The sequence below is a fragment of the Archocentrus centrarchus genome, chromosome 14 (assembly GCF_007364275.1).
Source record: "Archocentrus centrarchus isolate MPI-CPG fArcCen1 chromosome 14, fArcCen1, whole genome shotgun sequence".
NCBI lineage: Eukaryota > Metazoa > Chordata > Actinopteri > Cichliformes > Cichlidae > Archocentrus > Archocentrus centrarchus.
The window spans coordinates 33,453,021-33,476,730 of record NC_044359.1 but is presented as its reverse complement, the minus strand read 5'-3'; the positions used below and the strand labels follow the sequence as shown (position 1 = coordinate 33,476,730).

Here is a 23,710-nt window from a genome sequence, read left to right as displayed (position 1 = left end):
TAACCAAATGCCTACATAGCATCCAGTCAGGTGTAGCCTACATCCCTCCTTCTCCCTGCCTCCCTCCCTCCTTCAGTATCCATCCTGCAGCCTGCTACACCACAACAGTGGCAACAAACCACAGAAGGATGTCCTGCCTGAGCTAATTCTGTGTTTTTGCTTGTGTTAATGCACAGTTCGCTCTTTCTGAGTGGGGCACCTTGATTCGTCATCTCTGTGATAAAACAAAAGAAAGGGGTTTTTATTTTCTTTTTCTCTTCTTCTCTCTCTTTTTCTGTTTTTTTTTTTTTTTTTTTTTTTTTTTTTTTACGCCAGAGGCTCAGCTGTGCCCCCCACCCCGCCGCCCCCACCCGTGCACCTTTAAGGCAATGGAGAGGGAGGAAAGCGGCTGCGGAGAAGGAAGCGAGGCTTTATTCCACGGTGCTCTAAGGCAGGGCAGGTTATAAGCGCAGGGACCAGTGTGCGCAGTTTGTGTGTGCGGCTGCGGGGGGAAGATGCGTGTGCTTGTTGCTCGCCGGATGGAGAGAGGTGGCGAAGAGAGAATGAGTTTCCAGCGCAGCTAACAGTCAACTCCATGCGCTTTTTAATCCGCGACAAAAGATTCCAACTTTTTACGCATTTTCCCACATACCTGAGATGACACGTTTGCCTCTTTTCAGCGCATAGACTTCTGATTTATTTATTGTTTATTGGTTATTTTCTTTATTGGAGGCTTTTTGTTCTTATTTTTGCTTTGATGTTTTAATTGTCTAACGGCGGATTTCAGTGTGTGCACACAGGCAGTCTATCCTATGCTTTCCAGCCTCTGACTCAGCAGCAGCGGCGGCACAGCTCACCTGGTCCGGAGCGCACCGAGCCGAGCTCCCTCATGTTCCACCCAGAGCTGCACACCGGTACGGAGGGACGGCTGCACTGAGGCCCGGCACGGTGCGGTGCGGTCAGTCCTAGACGCGCAGTTGTGGATCATTTACTATCTCCCGTTGTACCAGGAGACAATCAGCTGCAGGAAAAAGCTCAAACCTCCTCCTCTTCATCTTCTTCCCAACGTGAAGGATTGAGGGAGAGAGAGAGAGAGAGAAAGAAGGAGAGAGAGGGAGGGAGAGAGAGATTTGCTGGCTCCCTTTTCTTTCATTGCAATTGACTTGAAAAATAAAAGGGGGAATAACAAGAAGAAAGAGTGCGTGGAGAGAAGAAGAAAAAGCATAAGCTTGGATATTGAACGGAGCGGGGCATGTGGATATTGGCTCTTTTCTTTTTCCAGTGCATCTTGAATGGTAAGTGATGCTTTTGCGCACATCGAACTTAAAGTTTATGTTAATCATCCAACGGAACCGAGGTACAATTAATATTCGGGGTTCTCTGGAAGCATTTCTACATTAAAGATAATATTTATTTATTTATTGTCCCGAAAAAACGAACGGAAGAACAGGCTGTTGCTATGTCCTGACACAGACAGTGGGGCTTTTGGTGGGAGGTTGATATTTACTTCCACACTAACCTTGATAAAACTTAGGAGTAAAAATGTTCAGCTCCTCATACACCTTCAATATTTAACAATAACCTTGTGCAAACAGAGAAATAGAGAGAGGGGAGAAATGTAGGTTGAGGATAGGTGCAGCCTGTACTGCATGAAGAACAAGGCTCTTGATCCATATAATTTTATTTTCCTTTTTCTACAATAAATTTTTAGGAAATTTTAGGCCTGAAATAAAATGCAACAATTATCTTATTTCATTGTAAATTGGTACAATAAAGGATTCTTTATTCTCTTTCATCAAGCTACACTGGGCCTCAGTTTGGCTGCATTTTCATACATAATATTTAGGTGCCTGATCTGCACATTAACAGTTTTTAATCACATTTCTATCTGTATAAATTATGAAAAGTGATATTTTTGTAAATAAATTTGTGGTAACAGATTTGTGTGTTACCTGGTGTAATCAGCATTTGGTGGTTTTAACCTCAGTCCTGCCTCTGAGAAGCATTCAGACAAAACAGGTATTTGCATGAAACTGAAATAATTTCTTTACTGACATTTACATTGATTTTTCTATTCAAAAATATACTCAGAAACCAAGAAGCATGTTAATGAATATGTTGGGTATTTACTTGCATTCTATAATTTTATTAAAAGTAAGTAAGTATTAAAATATTTTGCACATATAATTGCATGTTTGTGTGCTTTTTCTCAAATCTATGGAGTGACTTCTAGAAAAAGGATGGAAAGGTTTGCTGTGTGCGTGTTTTTTGTTTTTTTTTCCGGCATTGCCCCCGCCATATTAGAAGCACAGACATGGAGTCATTTTGGATTGGGGGAAAAAAAAGAGACAAGCCCTTATCACCCTTGCCCAAGTGCACATCTCATAGAATGCATCCGGATCGTGTTTTTGTACACAGTGAATTCCTCAAAAGATTGGCTCGATAAGTCGTAGTGGTGTCTTTTTGGGACTGAGGTTGAATGATGATTTTTTTTTTTTTTTTTACAGCGAATACAAGAATTGAGGAAGGGGGGCAGTGAGGGGACAAGGGGCTGTGGGGTATAGGGTGGGATGTTCGCATGCTGGGGGGCAGAAATCATCTCGAACGAAAATTGGGATATTTTGAAGATCTTTTGAAAGATATGTGGAAGCAAAGGGGTTAAAAAATAAGACTGGACACAATGTGAACTGAGAGTAGACGATGATGCATCAAGCAAAGATGACAGGAAAACCATTTTGTTGCCATGCTGAAGGGTTCAGTGAAGGCAGGGGTTATTTATAGGAGAGGATGGACTGAAAGCAAATTCTCCTTTTCTGGAACTGAGGCAAGACAATTCCCCAAAAACAGAGAGGACACTGATGTTCATTTTAAATCTAACTTAATGCCGTACTGAAATCCCTGTTTGCCGAGCACGATCCGTTGCTTAGCTTGCTTGTGAATGGCTTTTTTTCAGTCTCTTTGGTCCAGGCAACAGCGTTGCAAAATGGCTGCTACTAGAGACATCTACATGGAAACTTTGAATGGCAGCAACAGCACTTGTAATTGTGATGAATGTTACATTTGAAGCTGCTGCTGATGCGGTGCCATTTCTATCAGCAGACTTGAATCCTTTGACGCTGACATTTCTGTCTTATTCTAAGATTTGAATGTTGTTTTTGTGTTAAATTAAATTGACTGGATTCATGGCTTTTCTGTAGCACGTTAAATTGACAGTAGACAGAATTAAAAGGCTGTGATCGGTGATTGTGGCTGCTTTTGTTTCTGCTGTTCATTTGTTTTCAGTGGACAGACCTGCAAAGACTGCACGTAATGAGCAGTTTCCATCAGAATCCTACATTTTTACACCTCTTGTGGATGGAGAGACAAAGCTTTATGAAATAAAGGCTTTTAGAGCTCTGGTCCCATACAGGCTGCTGAGGTTGTCTCTATGGAGACCTGGGTAATGAGTGTTGCAGCAGTGTGGGCTTTGGGCTTGAGAAATGCTGCACTCTGTTCAGGTGACCATGGCCTTTCACTCTTTTCGGATTTCATTTCATTTCAAAACTGATATTTAGTCTTGAATTCTTGAATGCTCAATCTGGGTCTGTTTGCTTGTTATTTGTATGACATGATATTTGCATTGGCTGTTAGTAGAAAATATATTAAAAGATTACAGCTTGCAGCTATTTCCACAGCTTCGCAGTGATAATTTATGAATAGTACCTACTGTACAAACTCCATTTTGCTCTGAATTGCTGTTTAACAATTTGAGGACACATTTGCAAGCTCATCTACAGTAGATACAAACAATTCAGCACTGCAGAGAGTAAAATCTGCTGTAGAGTTCACTTCAGTGGTGCTTGAGCTTTTAAAGTGCTCTTGCAAAAGTGTCTATTAAAACCTAAATGGAATAGGAAAAACATATTCCAGTTATGAAGAGAGAAAATTGGGGAAATGGCATAATGTTGTTTTTGCTTAGCTATGCTGGGGGGGTTGACACATGCTCAATTGGACACTAATAAGCTGTGTAAATATACAGCGAAGCGCCTCAATTGGCTCTTAGTATCACTCTGTGCATGTTTATTTTTAGCTTTTAGCTTGGGATGGAAAGGGGCTGCTGGAGAAAAGGTCTTTATCATGTTATCAAACATGATTAATGTCGGAGCAGACTTTAGTTTTCCTCTACATTTTTTTTTTCAGTTTACATCATGACAGAGTAAACTGTATACTATCTATTTCACAGTGACCAGCAGTTTTTTTTCAGGTTTGAAAAATATAAAACACCAGGATATATCCGAGCACCTGCCAGGATCAGACCCAGGAATATTCAGTCATACAAGAGCAAATTAACTGGCAATTAATTAAGCCTAGCAAGCTGAAATAGGGCTGCACATAAATAATAAAAAAAAACAAAAACACATAAATTGACATAATTTGGGGTTGGTGTCTGTACACAATGATCACAGTGGCTGGGTTACGCTTAGTTTCTAATGCTTACTATATATATATATATATATATATATATATATATATATATATATATATATATATATATATATATATGTGTGTGTGTGTGTGTGACTTAATTCAATTAGATTAATTTATATTGTAAGGTAAAGACGCTGCAATATTGGAGAGAGAACTGCAGAGATCAGATGATCTCCTCGAGAAAGCACTTGGTGACACAGGGGAAGAAGAACTTCCTCAGAGCACACTGCAGGCCAAGTTCAGTTTGCCAACATCTAATTGAAGTTAGAGTATCTGCCCCCGTCTGTAACCGGCATGCTTTTCTGGTCAAACCTAAATCTTTCCACCTCACTGCAAATTGGACTTTTTTGGGTCCAAAAAACCTTACTGGGGACGTGTTTCCACTAAACATTTTTGGTCAAACCAAATTTATAGCACAAGGAATGTTTTCTCTTTTTTTTTTTCCTGCTACAAGTGGAAAAAATATTTGTTTGCTAGTCTTAAAGTGGAGATGCACAGCAAACCTGCTCCTATTTTACTATTTTAACCAATCATCACCAGACAAAACAAAGTGGCTTAGAGGTCACATCAGGGCCAGTGGGAAACTAGGTCTGTGCAGACTCTGGTCTTTTGGTATACATCTGTCACTTCACATAGAGACAGGACGGGCTGACAGAGTCACAGCAACACACATCAGCAAACAATAACTGAGCTCAGTTCCTCAGTCGCACATTAATATCAGCACACCAGTCAACACAATGTAGGCCACTGGGAACATGGGTTTAAATGCTGTGTGATTACTCTTTAAGTGAAAAGCAGTCATGGCTTGATGTTGTTTAGTTGTGATCAGAGCTGAGCTCATTATTTCTGACAGCTGTAGAATATTCATACATTTATCTGAGCCACATGTTTATTGTTAACCGAAACTATACAGTTGATATTTTCTAAAACCTAAATGGATTTATTATTAAAAACACAGTCTTTGGTGTTGTGTATTACTTGATCATGTCACAATATATTAGATAAAATTTCTTTCCCATTTGTTTCTTTTTCTTCAAAGTATTATGAAAATGGACTCGTTCAGTAACATCAGACCGTATTAGCGACTTACTGTGTTTGTGGACTCACTAATCACTCCGGGATTTGTCAGTGCCATTGGATCAAGACTTTTTTTTGTCGCTGCATGCTTGCGCCTTAGCTTGGCTGTGAGTAGATTCAAGCATATGTTAATGGATGCACATTGAACTGTTAAAGGTTTCATTTAACCCAGACCAGAATGCTTAAGGAGATGATGGTGTGTAGTGAGGCAGAAAAAGAGGAGGAAGAGAGGGGGGAGAGGGACGCACACAGTCAGCTTGTGTTATGTGGTATCTAAAACTCAAAGAGTCATATCAAATCGCTCTGCTTTTCTTGCAGAAACAAGATTATTCTCAGCATTTTTTTTTTTTAGCACTGATGACGACTGAGCGGTCTCTATTATTTGTCCAGTTAAAGATCATAGCTGTAAGTGCCACAATCCAAATTAACTGGTATAAGTGACAGAAATTGTTTTAGCCCTTTGTTCTTGACATTGTGGCTTAGTAATGGTAATTCAAAGCATCCTGCTGCGTTTTTCTGTCCATATTGCAGCTGATGTGTGCTAATTTATTAAATGTCAGCAATATAGGAAGTTGGATATAATAAGGTCGAGTCAAATGTTATACAAAACACTCTGCAATCATTAGATCAGCCAAATACTAGAATATGTATTCAGGTTTATGGATGTTTTATAGATAAATGAGAAAAATGAAAGAAGTTATGGATGCTTTTAACACTGGCATTCATATACAGCTCATCTGCACATCTACCACCTAACATGGAAGACAGACTCACAGATTACAGGTTTTTAATCTATTAAAAACTCAAATGTTTTGAGTGAAATTTTGACCAAATATTGGCTCTGGTGTGTTTTATATTTCAGATATTTCATTGAGACAGCATGTGACTAATGGATCACTGCAGTTTAGCCTAATGGCAAAGTTATGACCAATAACATCTTTGGCATTTTGCATGACATGTAAGCTGTGTTCTTCGGAAATCTTTTATATTGAAACGGTGTTACGTAGCGAGTAAAGTTTTTAAAAACAATGGAGCAGAGTTTCCAGCACATGTTATTCAGACTGGTGCTTTAACAAGATAACAGTTACCTAAGTTATTTGCATATGTAGGCTTTCATTAGAAAATAGGGCAGTAGGCTAATGCTCTGACCGGGCAGGTACAGCAAGAGGTAAGTTCCCAAAATAAAGGCCCTGGCTGTTTGCCCTTTGCTCATTGTTTTCTTGATATGCAATATATAAAAGTTTAGATTTCTACAAAACAAAATGGTTACTTTGTTTATCTAAGCCATAAGGTGCAGCTCTGTTCAGCATATAATATACACTCGCAGGTTTCATTAGGTTCACCTGTTCAGCTGCTCATTAACACAAACATCTTATTAGCCAATCGCATGGCAGCAGTTCAGTGGATTTAACCATGAAAACATGATCAAGATCAACCTAAGCACCAGAATGGGGAAGAAAGGTGAAGCGACTTTAAATGGGGCATGGTTGTTCTTGCCAGACATGCTGATCTGAGTATTTGAGAAACTGCTGAGCTGCTGGAATTTTCCCACACAACCATCTCTGGGGTTTACAGAGAATGGTCTGAAAAGAGGGAAATATCCAGTGAGCCATGTTGATGTCAGAGGAGAATGGCCAGACTACTTTGCAGTGATAGGAAGGCAACAGTAACTCGAATAACCACTGGTTACAACCAAGAAGAGCAACATGTTGAATCTTGAAGCAGATGGGTTACAGCAGAAGACTGCTTTAGGGACCACTCCTGTCAGCTGATAACAAGAAACTGAGGTAATAGTTCTCACCCAAGTTGGACAATAGAAGACTGTAAAAACATTAACTGGACTGATGAGTCTGATATTTCTGATACAACATCCAGGGATGGTATGTTCATACCAAATTCTGAACGTACCATCCAGGGATGGTACGTTCAGGGATGGTACGTTCAGAATTTGGTATGAACAGCATGAACGCATGAATCCATCCTGTCTTGTATCAATGGTTCAGACTGCTGGTGGTGGTCTGATGGTGTGGGGGATATTTTCATGGAACACTTCAGGCTTCTTAGTACCAACTGAGCATTGTCTAAATGCCACAGCCTACCCGAGTATTGTCGCTGCCTGTGTCCATCCCTTTATGACCACAGTGTACCATCTTCTGATAGCTGCTTCCAGCAGGATAACGTGCCGTGTCACAAAGCTCAGATCATTTCAGACTGCTTTCTTGAGTTCATTGAACAGAGTTCATTGTACTCAAATGGCCTCCACGGTCACCAGATCTCAATCCAATAGAGCACCATTAGGATGTGGTGGAACAGAAGAGATTTGCAACATGGATGTGCAGCCAACAAAGCACCTGAGTGATGCAGTCACGTCAGTATGGACCTAATTCTCTGAGGAATGTTTCCAACACCTTGTTGAATCCATGCCATGAAGAATTAAAGTGGTTCTGGTGGCAAAGGCCCAGTACTAGCAAGGTGTAACTAATAAAGTGACTAGTGAGTGTATACATGTTTCCAAAAAAGCTAAGGGTGTGGAGTGTAATAAGGAGAAAAACACTAAACTCATACCATGATTCAGTTTCAGTGAGCAGAACAGTGTTTCACATGTTGCTTATCTGCAATACTTTGAGCATTGAGCATCTGCATAACAAACTGATTTTACACATGTTGAGTATTACTGTTCTGCCTGATTTAAAAATGGCTCATTATTATTAAAAATGTATTTGTAGAACACAGTAATGCAGTGACACATGAACATGGTTGTCTGGAGAAACAACAAAAATGATGCAAGAAGAAGGAAGTTCTAATCTGTTAGCCCCGAGAAGAAGTGAAGGGAAGCCAGCAATACACTGGGACTCAGAGCCCACCAGTAAATTACAACAGCTGCAACGTCCATACCAGAAAATAAACAGAGTAAGAAGTTTACAACAGAAGCAGTAATATTACATAATATTTCCCTACAACTTCAGTCTATATTGATTTTATGCTGTTTATACATTTTCACATTTACAAACTGAACAGGTATGTTTCAGTGATTGCTGCATGAGATAAAACAGAGGCAAACAGCACCCCATTCATGTTAGTAAGGATTTTTAATATAAAATACCTCCTGTCCCTGTGTAAACTGTAGACTCCATCCATCCATCCATTGTGATTTCATCCATTAATCCATCCATCCATCCATTGTGATTTCATCCATCTGTAAATCCATCCATCCATCCATCATTAATTGAGTCTTGCCCTGAAGAAGTGAGAGTGCAGGGAAAATGTCTGCTAAACTAGTAAGTTATACTATTGGGAAATAATTTTTATCAGCTGAACTTGAATTCTGTGGTCAGTCTGTGTAGAGAGCAGTGCACGTGGCAGAAAGAAAAAACAGCTTTTAATCATTTTAGAATGAACATTTACTTTTTTTTTTTTTTTATTTAAAATAAAGATTACTCAGTGCTGAAACCACAAAAGACCATCAGTAAGAAAATACTCACTCAGGACCTCACTTGTAATTTCTTCCTCTTGCTGACTATTGGACATATTCATTAGGCATACCAAACCATGCTGATTAGCATTCACAGTCCAATTCTGTTCCTGTAGCCCGAAATGTGTAACATTTTCAAACATTCTGGCAAATGTTTCATTAAAGTGTTGCTTGCCCCCAGCTCCTTTCCGCTCCAGTCTCAGCTCTATCAGGCCTTCCCCAGAAGTGATTATGCTAATTGCTGTTTGATCAGATGATTAAATTATAATTTGATTAATCCCAGGCACTAAACGCTCTGAATACATTGATGTGTGTTTTGCTGCCTGGCAGTGTTTGCAGGGCTCCTGTCGCTGGGCTGCCAGCGTACTTCACAGGTATAGGACAGGGTGAAGTGTATGCAAGGCTGCACTGGGGGTTAGTTACAAACATGAATGAAACACTGGTGTTGATGTACAGCAGTCTAGTAATCACAGAAAGCGTGATGGTTAATGAAAGCTCATGCTCGTCTGTGTGCAGATTGAGTGCGGCTCTAATGCAGATATCTGCCATTTTCTCAGCCATTGCCTGTCCCTGTTCCGTCCAATTGACGGTGTATCCATCAGAGTGATTTATATTAGTGAGGCTGCAGACAGCCTCATACAGGGCTGCATGATTGCATGAGGTTCTGTATTGTTTCCCCACATCATAAGGGAGCATTGTTAGTTTGACTGTTTTATGACTTCTGAAGCCTCTTGATTGGATATAAATTGGACGGCTGAAGTGGAGCTTGGCACATGAAAACATCCAAAATTCTAAATAATTGCTAAGAACCACAAAGATCTGCACTTGCATAGAAGCAAAAAAGGAGGACTGCCTTTTGTTGTGGGGTTACTAAAGACAAAACACTGTTGCCTCAGAGGGAAATGGTGGGCTGATGAGAGGAGGGGAGGAAGAGATGAGGGAGGGAGCGTTGGGAGGGGGCGGTGATATTTTTCTGAGGCACAAGAGTATGGCCGTGAGCAGAAAGGCAACAATGTCTAGTCATCTGACCCACAATCCCATTTAACCCCAGGAGTCGTGATTTGCCCTCCACTGTCAACTGCCACCTTATTTCTCCTCTTTTTTTCTCTCCTACAAATGGCATTCATTCTGCCCCGGGATAATGGAAAAACAACATGGCAGTGAAGCAAAATGTCTTCCTTTTGTAGCTCGCTACAGAGACGGAAAATTCTCTAATCTCTTAATGTGAACACATTGTGTTCATTTTGATACAATTACCAATGCCTGTGACAGACCATATTTAAAATGTACACAGCTGTTTTAACATTTATCCCTATAAGTCCTGTAAATGAGTGTGATGAATACAGCCAACAATTAAGGATGGAATCTTCCAGCATTTGTAGCACAGTGAATGCTTCAGATTAAGGCGCTGATTTTAAGTTTTCAGTGTTGGAATAATTTTCTCCATCTAGCATTACTCAAAGGATTAATCAGCCTACCATTATCTTTTAAAAGTTTCCTTTTGTAGTGATCAAAAATTTGCATTTTAATCTAAAGTGGACGCTGCTAGAAGTCAATAAATGTGTGTTTCTTACATAAGGAAGGCTTCATATCCCACACATTTGTACTAGTATTTGGCAGGCCACATGCTGTGACTGCAGTAAGCATCATTGTTTTCTTTTGCAAATGGTGGTGTGTGTTAAATGGACATTTGTGTCATCTAAAAAAAAACAAAAAAACATGTCAAATCAAACAAAAGCAGACGGGTGAAATACACCAGCACTGCCTGAATTTCCCACTCACACTGAAACACTCATGACTGAAGGGCGAGTGGTGACTAAACATGAATGACCGAGAGCTGAAACGCAACAAATGCCAAATCAAGTCAAAAGGAAAAACAGGTTAGTCGTTAAGTACACTACAATGTTTTCTCTCACTTTCTTCTCTTTCTTACAGAAGAAATAAAGTCCGACTCTACTGAAATTACTCTACTCAGTTGTTTATGATATGTATTTTCTATAGGCTCTAAGCTCCTGAACTGTGCCATAGTATCAGTACTGTAGATGATCTTCAGGCTGTCAGCCTTCCTCCTCCAGCTAATCTCCTCGTTCATCCGACTTCCTGCTGGGTTTAATGTTCTCCTTCTCATCTCACCTGAGATCCTCTCTCTCTCTCTCTATCAGCTCAGTCGAAAAGTACTCGACGGTATAGCGAGCAGAGGTAGGAGGAATTTTACTCAAACAGAAATAATGCCACTCTAACACTCTCTAAAAGCATGCAGTGTATATTGTGCCTCACTACATTTCATACAGATTTAAGTCAAGTGCTGTAGCACTGTTCAGAGATAAAAGTCAAGAACTAACGAGGGTATCTCTAACTAAAACATCCCCTCTCAAAAAAATGTGCTCCAGCAGTAGGCTGGAGTACAAAAGATTTACAGATTTCAGCGCCACATACTGTATGCAGTCATGTTAACATGACTTCTTGGGATGTACAAGACCCTTAAGTTATATCAGTGAATCACAATATTGGGTGCATAAACAAAGAGGTTGAGGAAATACTCGAAGATGAATTTGGTTTCTAACGTTGCATATTTTTTGCATGGGAAAAAAAATCTGCTCCTAAAGCTCTAAAGTAATTGATATGTCAAAAGTTATTAAACTTGTATAAAAACTGAAGAGTAAAAAAGACTAAAGAAGCTTTATGGAAGCTATGAGCTGAGAAAACAAAGGTAATTTCCCAAAATATCAGACTATGTTTTTAAAAAGCACTGTTCTAAATTATTGATGCTCAGCAGGTCATTTTCAGTTTTTGTCACCATACTGACACTAGCAGTAACTGTCAATAGGCACAACGCACAGTAGAGGCTGATGGGACTGTTAGTTTTGCAGGTGTGGTCAGTGCTGCTGGCCACAGCTCAACCTCTACTTTAGTGGACCTAGTGGTTAAAAAGGAACCCTAACTGTGGATGTAGTAAGGCAGCAACACAAAAAGAATAAGACCTGAGAATCACATACTTTTATTATTAAGAGGTGCTAGAATGCTGTTCCTAATTGTTCCTGCCCATCTTAACCCCTGAGTGTACTGTTCCAGTGTGACCACCACCTAGCAGTATATCGCCTGGTGGTGGACTGATCCAGAGACAAAGTCAGAGAAAGGCATGGCAGTTTTTCTGCCCCTCCCCTCAAAGAGCTAGTCAACTGCTGCAAGGGGAAACATGCCATCCAGTCATGTTGTTGCGTACACCTCCACCTTTGAGGTTTGTAACAAGTTCAACATTGCAGTGGCAGGGATATTGTCTTGTTATAATAAAGGCTTACTTTTTTGTCTTGGCTTTCTTGAATTCAGTGTTCTGGTGCGATGAGCCAAGGGCATTGATCCTTCATGTCAGCACTCTGGATTGAGCCACAATAAGGCTGAAACATCTTGAAAGTTTGCACATGCATAGAAGAAGTGTAACCTGCAGGGGAGAAAAAGCTTTTTAATAGCAATATATTAGGGCAAAGTCACTGAACATTTGAATTGGTTCTTGGCTTCAGAATAACTGCCAAAAAAAGTCCCTGCTGATGTTACCAACATGGCTACCATGTTGCAAAAACCTGCTTCACAAAGTTTGCTTCTCTGACTAATGGCAGAGATTTCTCTTCCACTCCCAACTACTGCTTCCTCAGCCTGGAATCCATTTTTATTTTTTGATTTGTAAACCAAAGAACTTGAGAACTTGATAGAAAGAGAAGAGCTAGATGAAAGTTCAAAGAATCACCCCAGTGAAGATCTTCCTGATGTGGAAAAAGATTGTGTGTCTCAGCTCTGATGGCAACCTAACCAGGAAAAAATGTTAGGTAAGACCCACTTTTCTTCTAACTCGGTAGGATTAATCAACTGAAGACCAAGAACATCTGTGTGGAACTTCACATGGTCTAGAATAAAATAATTCAGTCTGGACCAAAGAAGTGAGCTGCAGGCAGATAGCCATCCATAGCTTCATGTTTCACACCTGCCTACAGGTGTGGTTATTAAGAACATTTAGATTCTGTAATATCTCGTGTCACATAATAGAGATGTATGGCTACTCTTATTTATATTTATCTCTGTAATGCATTATGTGAAATGACTTCTGTGGCTCCAGAGTCCACATTAAGCTCTGATTCACACTTGAATTTTCATGTGATTTAATATTAGAAGTTGCTACATTTGGGACGTGTAGTCATTTCAACGTAGCGTCACTTGGGAAGGGTAATGGAGCATTATGAATATCTCATATGGTTGGTTTTTTTCCCTCCTGATGTGCTTTTTTGTGTATTTGTATCAGTGGCAGTAGCTAGAAATACATTTTTCTCTACCTCACTGTCTCAGTCTATTTGCAGTATTTGTTCATTTCCACCTTAGTGATGTAACTGACTAATCTCTTCAAAGTACACAGTATGTAGGAACTCCCTCCTCTCCTGTTAGCGCTTATGTAAATGAGCATTCATATGCATCAAGTAACCCACTCCGCAGTGATTCTTTGCTCACCCTCCAGAGAGTTGACATCAGAGAAGGGTATCATTGGTTTTACATAGCGGCTGCGTGGCGCTGAGCACATTGCTCGACATTATTCATGAGGGCAAATTGGGCGCTGGTGATTTGGGAAAGTGAGGGGACTCTGTTCTTCGATCTGTGCATCTCAGCTCAGTGCCGCATTTCTCTTTACCACTCATTGTGTAAGCCCCTAGGGCAACAGTGGAGAGGGTAGAGGGGTGGGGGTGGGGGGTGCTTACTCACTGCCGTCATGAGGCCATCCCGTCCTCCGCCCCATCTCTACCCCTCCCTATCCAACCCCCATTTTCTACTCCCCGAACCACCACACCTCCCCTCCCCAGGCAGTCACTGCAGAGATCTGCCTTAATTACCTGCATCGCCTGCTATGAGCTGTCAGTGTGGCTCAGTCCTTGTTTGCCCCAGTGGAGATGCCCTAATGTCCTGATGCCCTGGTGCCTGCTGTCACACCACAGCGATCTCTGACCTGGTGAAGGCCAATCAGCCAATCAGATGCCAGTGTTTAAATACATTCGCAGCCTTGGGCAGGGCGGATGTGTTTGGGCTAATAGCTAATTCAATGTGATAAAAATCATAGAAGAAAGGGTGAAAATCAGGCTGTTGTTGTGGAAACCAAGCAGTCAACCTGGATAATATGAAATAAATTGTGGCTTTTTTTTCTTTTCTTTTTTTTTTTTTTGGTCATTTCAAAGGAAACAAGAAGCCTCCAAACACATTCAGGAAAGTTGATTAATGGTGTTTGGTTGAGGTAAACACAGGCCGTGCAAAAACCCCTGACACATTCGCAGTCTAATGCACAGGTTAATGCACAGGCCTATTTATGTTGTGTGTTACTGGGACCTGTATTGATCTCACATTTACTTAAATAAATTGCCTCAGTGATTTGAAAGCAACCACTGACTGGCATTGTCAGAGTGTAGGTTCATGGGTCTTATGAGGAAGCACTGAAGGAAAAAACAAACTTATTTGGGTAATTTTTTGGAGAAGTTATATAACTGAGGTTTGTTTTAACCACTAGCTTGATTTTTGAAAGGTAACTACAAGAGTGTCCAGCCTGCTGTTCTCTGTAATACTGCCCCTACAGCTAGAAGGTAGAGCAGGTCATCTACTGAACGGAAGGTCGGCGGTTTGATTCCTGGCTACTCCAGGCTGCATGCCAATGTATCCTTGGGCAAGATACTTAACCCCAGGTTGCTCTTTGGAGTGTGAATGTGTGTGAATGTTAGATAATCATGGAAGTGCTTGTATGAATGGGTGTGAATGGGGTAAATGTAAACATGTTGTATAAGCGCTTTGAGTGCTCAGACAGAGTAGAAAAGTGCTATATAAGAACTAGTCCATTTACCATTTACTGGGAGGCTAAGCCAGCAGCATTGTAGCCTCATTGACTCCTTGCTGTCTCACTAGTGAACCAATCCCATGTCAGTCTCTATGTTCATGGGCTACCACCCCCCCAAAATACACACACACACATCCATCACATGCCTGTGTGTGCACTTTTCATGACCGAAGCTTGTCTGTTGCCCTTGAGCTCCAAACGTAGCAGCAGAGGCTCCACAAAGCGAAGGTTGCACGAGAAGTCACCTGCAATCCACGATTAGAGTCTTCAGCATGATCTGCCACCAATAGGTGCTGACATCTGGGAGTGTGCCAAGTATTATTCCACACGGCAAGAGGAAGAAACCCACTTCACCAACTCAAAAGGACCACCCCACCCCCACCCATTCCTGCCCCTGCTCTGAGAATTGCTAAGAAAGAACACACAAAAAAGTGAGAGTCCATTTATTATACATGTGTGGGATTCATAATTGAACAATATCAGTTTTTCCTCTTTGTGATTTTGGCTCTGGGATAGTAATGTCAATTAAGACAGCTCTGGCACAGGCTGCTGTTAGAGAGAGAGCGCGTCTGTGTGGGAATGATGGGCACGGGAGAAGGCTGCTGTTCCTTCAGCATGATATTGTAAAGGCATGTAGGTGATGACAAAGGTATGTTAAGGAACAGCGAAAGAATGCATTCAGGAATTTGTGTAGATAAAGTTAAAATTAGCTGTTATGCAAGTGCAGTCAGAGTGTGTTTTCTGGCAATTTCATGCTATAATTACTAATATTTTACATCAATCCTTGAGTTGGCCTTTTTATAGGTATATACAGTAGCTCCATTTGGACTTATAACACCTGAAGCCACACCTGGTGGCTGCATGTGGGAGGAGCTGCCTGAGCCCTGTCCATGATGAAATTCCTGCAGAGTGACCAGAAACGAAGCAAAACAAGGCTCATTTTTTGAAACTGAACACAGCAGACACAGCTTCTCTCTTGGCCATGAGTTATTTTGGTGCATCTCTGCTCTCTTTTCTCCTTTACTGTGCTTGAATGTAGTGGTAGAGCTTCTCCCAGCTGTTGTCGTTTTATCTTTCTAGCTAGTATTAACCTGCTTACGTTTCAGCCGTGTAATTTAGTAAATGTGCAATTATTAGTCTTACATAATTGATTGTCTCAAATGAGTGTTCCATGATGTTTGCCATGTTAAAGAGAAGTAGTCATGAATTATTAATTGCTGTATTAATTAATTTTCTTTAATATTGATATACCACCCAACACTATGAAAAGCAGCCCTATGAACAGAAGCAAATCCTACAAGATGTGGACCAAAGTGTTGCAGACTGCAGCCATTATCTGTCGACCAGGCTGACGGCTGACTGAGTATTGATAGGGTCCACATAAATCTTTTATCTCCCGTTTCAACATTCTGCTGGCTCCTGTTTTGATCTTGCTCATGTGGTTCCAGTGTTATCATCAGATCCTCAAAAGTGAGTTTTATCCCTCTGCAAAAACAATTCACAACCTGTCTTTCAGATGCACATTTGTATGTGCTACATCTTACTATTTTATGACAGCCGTTAATAAGATTATTATTTAACGGTGGTGTACACGCTTGATGACAGCCAACAGCCTCCCACATACTGTCTCTTTCGCTTGCAAGCAAGCATTATGATAAATTGTCTTGGGCTGTTAATTTACAACTAAATATTCAATATCATGTTCCCCAAAATACAAATTATGTTTATGCAATTTCTGCTTTATTAGATAATTCTCAGTGTCAGAGTAATAGGGACTAGACTATGGGGAGGGTCTAGTATTAACCTGATTCAGATTTATTACTGGATGAAGGGGAATGATGATAAAGTAGCCGATTTTTAATATTTTTTTTTTTTGTATAGAACCATGAACAGAGTGTGTGTTTGTTCTTTTCTATATATTTCCTGCACTGTTTGCCAGCTGCAAGAAAGATCCAGTGGGTGATAAATACGGATCAGGAGGCTGTGGACAGCTGGTTCCATGCATTGCTTCTTTTTTTTTTTTGTACCTGTATTCTTTTGTAAAGATGGAGCAAATCTGAACGTTAAAGGCAGGGTTACAGCAGTGTGAAGGAGAGATGAAGGTAAGAGAAGAATGCAAACAGAGAAAGAGACTGAAGAGGATTAAAATAGGGAAAAATGTTCATTTGAAGGAGGCTGTGAAAGACAACTAAGATGCAATGTGCTTTTGACCTCTGTCATGGCTTCACTCCCACCCTTCACCCCTTTTTTTTTTTTTTTTTTTTACATTCTCTTTCTGTCTCTGCTAATAGCAGCCTGCATGTCACTGTCTGAGAGCTTTCCAGCTCTTCCGCCTCCCCATCCAACCCCCACCCTTACTATTTTCCTCTAAAAAATAAATGCCCTCCCACTGTATCTATCTGAAACTGTTGGGATCTGGCAGGGTTTTTTTTTTTGTGGGGGGGGGGGGTCTTAATTCTTTATGAGTTGGCACAAAGCGGATTGAGACAAAAGCAGTTATGAGGCTCCTCATCACTCTGTCACTGGCTGCAGGATGACTGTTTTCATTTGGACCATTGTGTCCCTGATTGGTCATTACAGAATAAATATGAATATTATTCTGATATGAACAGCATCCAGATTCTGTCTGATTTTTTTTTTTCCTCACAGACCCGTCGCTGGGAGGTGTTATTCACAACTCAGTATCTAATATCAAAGCCCGGCACCCAGCTCGACCTGAAAGTAGATCAAATCTAAAGACTTTGATGACCTGGTTTTGTCAATAGCTTCACATATTTTATTGTAGTAATTTTAGATCAACCTTACCATCACCTGGGCTTCCCCATTATTGTAAACATAACAGTACATTTGAAAGACAAGTCATGTATCTACAATGTAACAGACATAACTCTTGGATGCTCTGAGCCTTTATATTATACAGTTTGTTGCAGTTCAGGTTCAGATTGAACTAATATGTCTGCACTGTGGTGAAACAGTCATCCATATAAAAGAGTCCAGCTCCCTGCTATTCATAACAGATGCTGAGATTTTATGATCATCTTGATGGCAGATTTTCCTACTTGAGAAAACCACTGACAAGCTGTTACTCTGTGTGATTACATGGCTGTAAATTAACCCCTCAGAAGTTCTCAGTGTATCATTACAGGTAGAGAGCCATTCTTAATTATTTATTATGCCTCTATCTAATGATTTTGGCCTGCTTGCAGCTTGTGAACTGCATTTATGCTATTCTGAACTCAAGTGTTTTGAGGAAATAAAAATTATAATAAAGGTAAATGGTTTATGCTTTATAAATGAGCTATCATATTGTTGACTTACAAGTTTAAATGGTTCTGTCACTCTAGTGAAAACGTTCAAAAGGAAAAATAAAAAACTCTTTTGGAGAATTCAAAAAAGCTGCTTTCATTACGAACTAAAACAATGTAAATTGTGCCAGAAAAGAAACATCTCAACAGGACAAATTAGGGAGATAGAACAAAGACTGAGGGACTAAATACACACAAGGGAGAGAAGAAGAAGAAGGAACAGGTGAAGTTAATTAGACACTGACAAGGGTAGGAAAACAACAAAGGGGAAAACCACATGAGGAACTAACCTTTAAATAAAACACCCTTACAATAACTGTACTGCTGTTAAATTATTTTTTACAAATGCTGAGAGCGAAGTTTGAGATGTTGAGAGAACCTGTCAGCAATTAAAGCTGAATGCTAGCTGCCCAAACAATTGGAATCTACCCAGCAAACATGTCGGGGCACTGCGGGCAGATCTGTATGGCCCTCAGTGGGCAGCCCACTGGGGGGTTGCCAACGGAATTCTCTTTTGGGGACCCGAAGGGCAAAATTGCTATGGGCCCCACATGGGCTAGCCTACATGGAGCCCATATGGGTTTTCTGTGGGGAATCCCATAGTGGGTTTGACCAAAGAAAGCTTATATGGAGGCCCCAAAGGGCAAAACTGCTGTCGACCATGTTTGTACACGCCCAACTGGGGTCTACGTGGGCCAAGTTTGTGTTTGAGCCCCACAATTCAGCCACAACTACCCACTGTGGGCCCACATGGGCATATTTGTTGAATAGAAGCAAATAACGTTCAAGTTCAAGCATATCCAAGCTGGCAGTCAGTAATGTTTCCCATAGCTGAACTGCATATCATGGCGACTCTGCCCTGTTTTGCCACCTCACAGAAAAAGAAACTATGGCCTTGTAGCTGTCGACAACTACAGCCTTTCTCCTTTCAACACCTCCAGGCCGGCCCCTCTGAGTACTGTATGTGTGAAGTGAGTGCAGCTAGAAATGTGCCGAAACATGTGTACGCCGCACTGTTTGTTTGTTGTAACAGGTTGAACGACCAGTGGGTGGAAGTGGCCGGTGACTTGAGAACGCTCATTAGGAATTTATGAAGCGCTAAAATGTTTGGTCTCCAGGGAGGGGGGATTGGCAGCTGTCGCACAGGCAGGCCAGCATGCCGGGGACAGGAGGAGGGAGCCCACATTAGCGGAGAGCAGAGACTGCAGACATACAGTAGAGATGCCTGAAATATTTACAGTAGATGATGACAGTGGCTGCTCATCACTCGTTCCGTTCTGTGTGCAGTGATGAATTATTATTTGCAAATGAAATTTTTTGTTTAATTTGGAGATGCAGGGTGCAGCTGTTGTCATCCTTGTATGTTCTGGTAGAAATATGAATTCCATCACATGTAAAGGTGCATGCACACAGGAAGGAAGTACAAGCAATGTGGTAACCAGAGACCACATCTACTTTCCAGCTGAATTTAACATAATGGAAAATATTTTTAGACCAAGATTCATCTCACCAGATTTAGCCCAAAAAACCACATCTATGGATGTCTGCTCCTTGGAGGGAGATTCATCTGTCTGACAACATGTAGACAGACAAGCTGCATAGTTTTAAGTTTCTGATTGCAGAAATCAAATAATGTGACAAATTTGCTTCATATGTGTAAGAGGAATTTTTTTTTTTTTGCACTGCACATTAGGAAACAAAGTTTTTACCATAAATTAAAATTGAATTTGAATTGGCAGCTGAACTGAGCAGATGTTTTTATGTTTATGAATGTTGCTCACTCATTTGGTGTTTGCCATACTGGATACAACAATTATTTGATTATAATGAGCAGCACAACATAATCACGCTAATGTCTTTTAGATCTGTTTCTAATGACAACCTATAAAATTATGACAATATTTCCTCCCAGACATCAGAGGACACTTTTGCCTTGGAGTCCTTCCTCGTCAGACACAATACCATTGTTACAGGTTGTACAGGAGGAACTACAGTGAGCAACAACTGTGGTACACAATGAATGTTTGAATCTGTTGATTTATAGAAATATTCTACAAACAGCCTCTGCAGTTAGCGCACATCATAACTTTATTTTGCGCTGGATGCACTAAACAAGTCCTCATACTTGGGATCCAGCCAGTGTTCCTGGCTGCATGCCGGCAGTGTGGGCTGTCCATTACAGCACAGAGCTGCACTGTCAGTTTTTATCCACAGCAGGGGAAGTGCATCACATTACATTGACTTGCTTCATTAGTTAAGATGACTGGGAAACATCTTCTGCTGCACACATGACAAATTCACTGCATACCAGCTGGTACATGTATTTTGGAAATATCCAAATGCTAATTAGGGAAGCTTATTTTCTAATATCATTGCTGTAATGATGAATGACTTGTTTTTAGATCTAAGATTAAAAATTGCTGCAACAGCTTTGAAATTTATGGAAAGCGTAATGTAGGTGCAGATGTGTTTGTCAAGAGGAAATGTGTGAATATTTCACCACAAGCTAAATAAAACCTTCCGTTCAGAATGAATATTTAAGCTTGAAGTGCTGAGTTTTTTCTTTAAAAGTTTCTTTAATACCTCTTGAAAAATGACCCTTGCAGCCGAGAGCAACAACAACTTTAGTTTGTGTGCTTTCCACCTGAAACTCTTTTTATTGGGGAAAATAGACTGAATTATATTCCATACAGTTCATGTTCAAAATCCAGATATATTCATGTAATAAAAGTAGTAAAACAAAACAAAAAAAAGCTATACAGCCATTAAAATTATTTCATAAAACTGATGATGAACAGGCCAAGATGCCCAAATTTAATTTCAGCAGTATGTCTCAAATAATCTGCTGTCATTACAAAGAAATACAGTAGCATAGCTCTTTAGCTTAACCACCTCACAGGCCGTGTGTCCTATGAGAAGGCTGTAAATCTGATGATAAGCACTCTTTTGAGACGTTCCATTCTTGTGACTTAGAGAAAAACGCATCCTGGTGTAAAACACAGTGAAAAATACAAAATGTGTGCAACTTCCATACTTTGAAAAAGCCATCCAGTGGGTTTTAAGGGGACCCTTCATTGAACAGGTTCTGGCCCACCGGGTTTACTTCTGACTGAAGAAACTTTAGGGGAAAAAAGAGCTTTAAAAAAAGATGTTTTTTTTCTTGACAACAGAGCCTCATTGAATGGAACTGAGCTGAACTGAATCTGGCCAGGCCTGCCTTGTCTATAGGCAGGTCTGGCTCTCTCTGCTGGCTCTGTTGTTTCACATCCACTACTACTCTCTCGGGCCTTTGCTGCAGTATCTCTTCACAGACAACAAGAAACACACTCCTGCCACCTCTCATCTCTGCAGTGAGCACAAACACAACAGCCAGCCTGTGAAAAACACACTTGGCCTAAATTGGAAGAAAAAAATCAAATGCAGTAGCGCACTAATATGTACATGTGTTCGTTCTGTGGCGTGATGGGATCTTTTAGAGCGGGTGCAGTTTCTTGGTAATTATTTAAAGATTTGCCATGTTTGACATGTTTTTGTGGTCTCATTTGTCTCTGCAGTTTTCGGTGAAGATCTACGTTCCAGCTTATATTTTGTCAATGCATCTGTGCAAGAGGTAGTGTTTGCCAGCACCACAGGGACATCGGTGCCCTGTCCCGCCGCAGGTGTGCCCGCTGTCTCACTGCGCTGGTACCTGGCCACCGGCGAGGAGATCTATGATGTGCCAGGGATCCGCCATGTGCACCCCAATGGCACCCTTCAGATCTTCCAGATCCCCCCTTCCAGCTTCAGCAAACTCATCCACGACAACACCTACTATTGCACAGCGGAGAACCCCTCAGGGAGAATCAGGAGCCAAGATGTTCACATTAAGGCCGGTCAGTTCTCATGACAGCCAACATTTGTGCTTTGCTGCAAAGCTCTGTTTTTGTTTTTTTCATTTTAAACTCAACACAGCCTTCTGTCCTCTCCTCATAGTCCTACGAGAGCCCTACACTGTCCGGGTGGAGGACCAGAAAGCCATGAGAGGCAATGTGGCGGTTTTCAAGTGCATTATCCCTGCCTCAGTGGAGGCCTACATCACTGTTGTGTCTTGGGAGAAAGACACAGTGTCAATCACCCCTGAAGGTAAGTCATGGTATCTTTCTTTACTGCAGTGACTCCTGCATAATGTGTAGAAGTCAGCATCAGTGTTTGGTGACTGATGTGGACCTTGTTTGCCTCTTTGCTGCATTGTTCTTGCGTGAGAAAAAATCAATGCGCAATATGTGGTCAGACGTGGTCGTATTATTTTTGGTGCTAACGGAGTGATGGATTAAGCTTTCTTGATATATTAGTGTTGATGAAGAAAGAAAGAAAACACACAGTAAGCACTGGCAGAGCTAGAGATTTCTTTTATTTCTCTTTTATTTTGGAGCAGTTCTTCTGTGCACTACAGTCAGGAAGAAGAGAGGTGTGTGTGTGTGTGTGTGTGTGTGTGTGTGTGTGTGTGTGTGTGTGTGTGTGTGTGTGTGTGTGTGTGTGTGTGTGTGTGTGTGTGTGTGTGTGTGTGTGATCTCAGGCTTACCTTGTACCAGAAAACCATGTGCGTCTCTTATTTCTACATCTGTCCGACCCAAAGACAAAGAGGTCCCACTCCTTTTCCTCCGCCCGGTCTTCCACAAGAGCGCAGATTTCCAGCCATGTCACTTAGTCTCAGTGTATTGACCCATTTCTCTGGCTGATAGGAAGCACTGCAGCGCCGATCATTCAAATCACTTAAATGGAACACTCGCCTCTGTGATTGTTTCCCAGCCCTGGGGGGCAAATTCACTTTATGTGGGGCATTTAGCAAACTCAATAGACAGGAGCTAATGCCATTTTGCTTTTGGATGCAGGGCAAAAGCCGGCTAGTAGCTGCTTTTTTGTTGATGTTTGACATTTGAGGCAAAATCGTTCATGTTGAAATCTATAGCAATCTCTTAATTGTCCATAAATGGATTTGCCGCAGGCATGTTTTCAGACACAGGCATATACAGGGATTATATTCCTATACTGTAGGTTCTGTCATTTGAATACACTGCATCTGGACCTTTTACAGTTATTGCCACACTGTTAAAGTGTTTGAAGGGAATCATATTTTCTGCACCCTGGATCGTTGAGGACCTTTTTCACTGGTTATCTTTACAGAAAAAGTTTCTGCGCTGGAAAAACAAAGTGTTTATCTTGAGCCGTAAAAATTGGCCCATCTGTAGCCGTCAGCCATGTAAACGCTGTCAGAAAAAATCATCCAGCCACCAATCCACCGCTCTTCTCAATGCTAAATAATGGATGACGGAAGCCTATGAATCCATGAGCAAATGGTCTTTATTCACGTCTCAGTGCACACATCCTACTGATGCACCGTCCACTCCCCTTATCCTCTGCTGCACACATTTTAACTGTGCTTCATGTGTGTGTGTCTAAGTCTGTATTCACACTAAGTGACAGCTCAACTCAAGATGGCTTGACCCCCCCCCCCCCCCCCCCCCCCTTCCCCAATCCCGATGACCGACCTTCAGCATTTAAATATTTCATGAC

At 41.1% G+C, this 23,710-nt stretch overlaps 1 protein-coding gene across 3 annotated transcripts in view; it reads left to right on the top strand.

The window, feature by feature from the left end:
* Positions 1 to 461: 461 nt before the first annotated feature.
* Positions 462 to 23,710, top strand: part of dscama (Down syndrome cell adhesion molecule a) — a 100,252-nt gene continuing 77,003 nt past the window's right edge. The window contains exons 1-3 of one of the 3 annotated variants that reach the window (XM_030745887.1): positions 462 to 1,274; positions 21,712 to 22,029; positions 22,130 to 22,279. In XM_030745887.1, the coding sequence (XP_030601747.1) occupies positions 1,232 to 1,274; positions 21,712 to 22,029; positions 22,130 to 22,279 (511 nt within the window). In that variant the 5' untranslated portion in view covers positions 462 to 1,231. The remainder of the gene's footprint in view (positions 1,275 to 21,711; positions 22,030 to 22,129; positions 22,280 to 23,710) is intronic. The other 2 variants (XM_030745885.1, XM_030745886.1) reach the window with 2 other exon arrangements.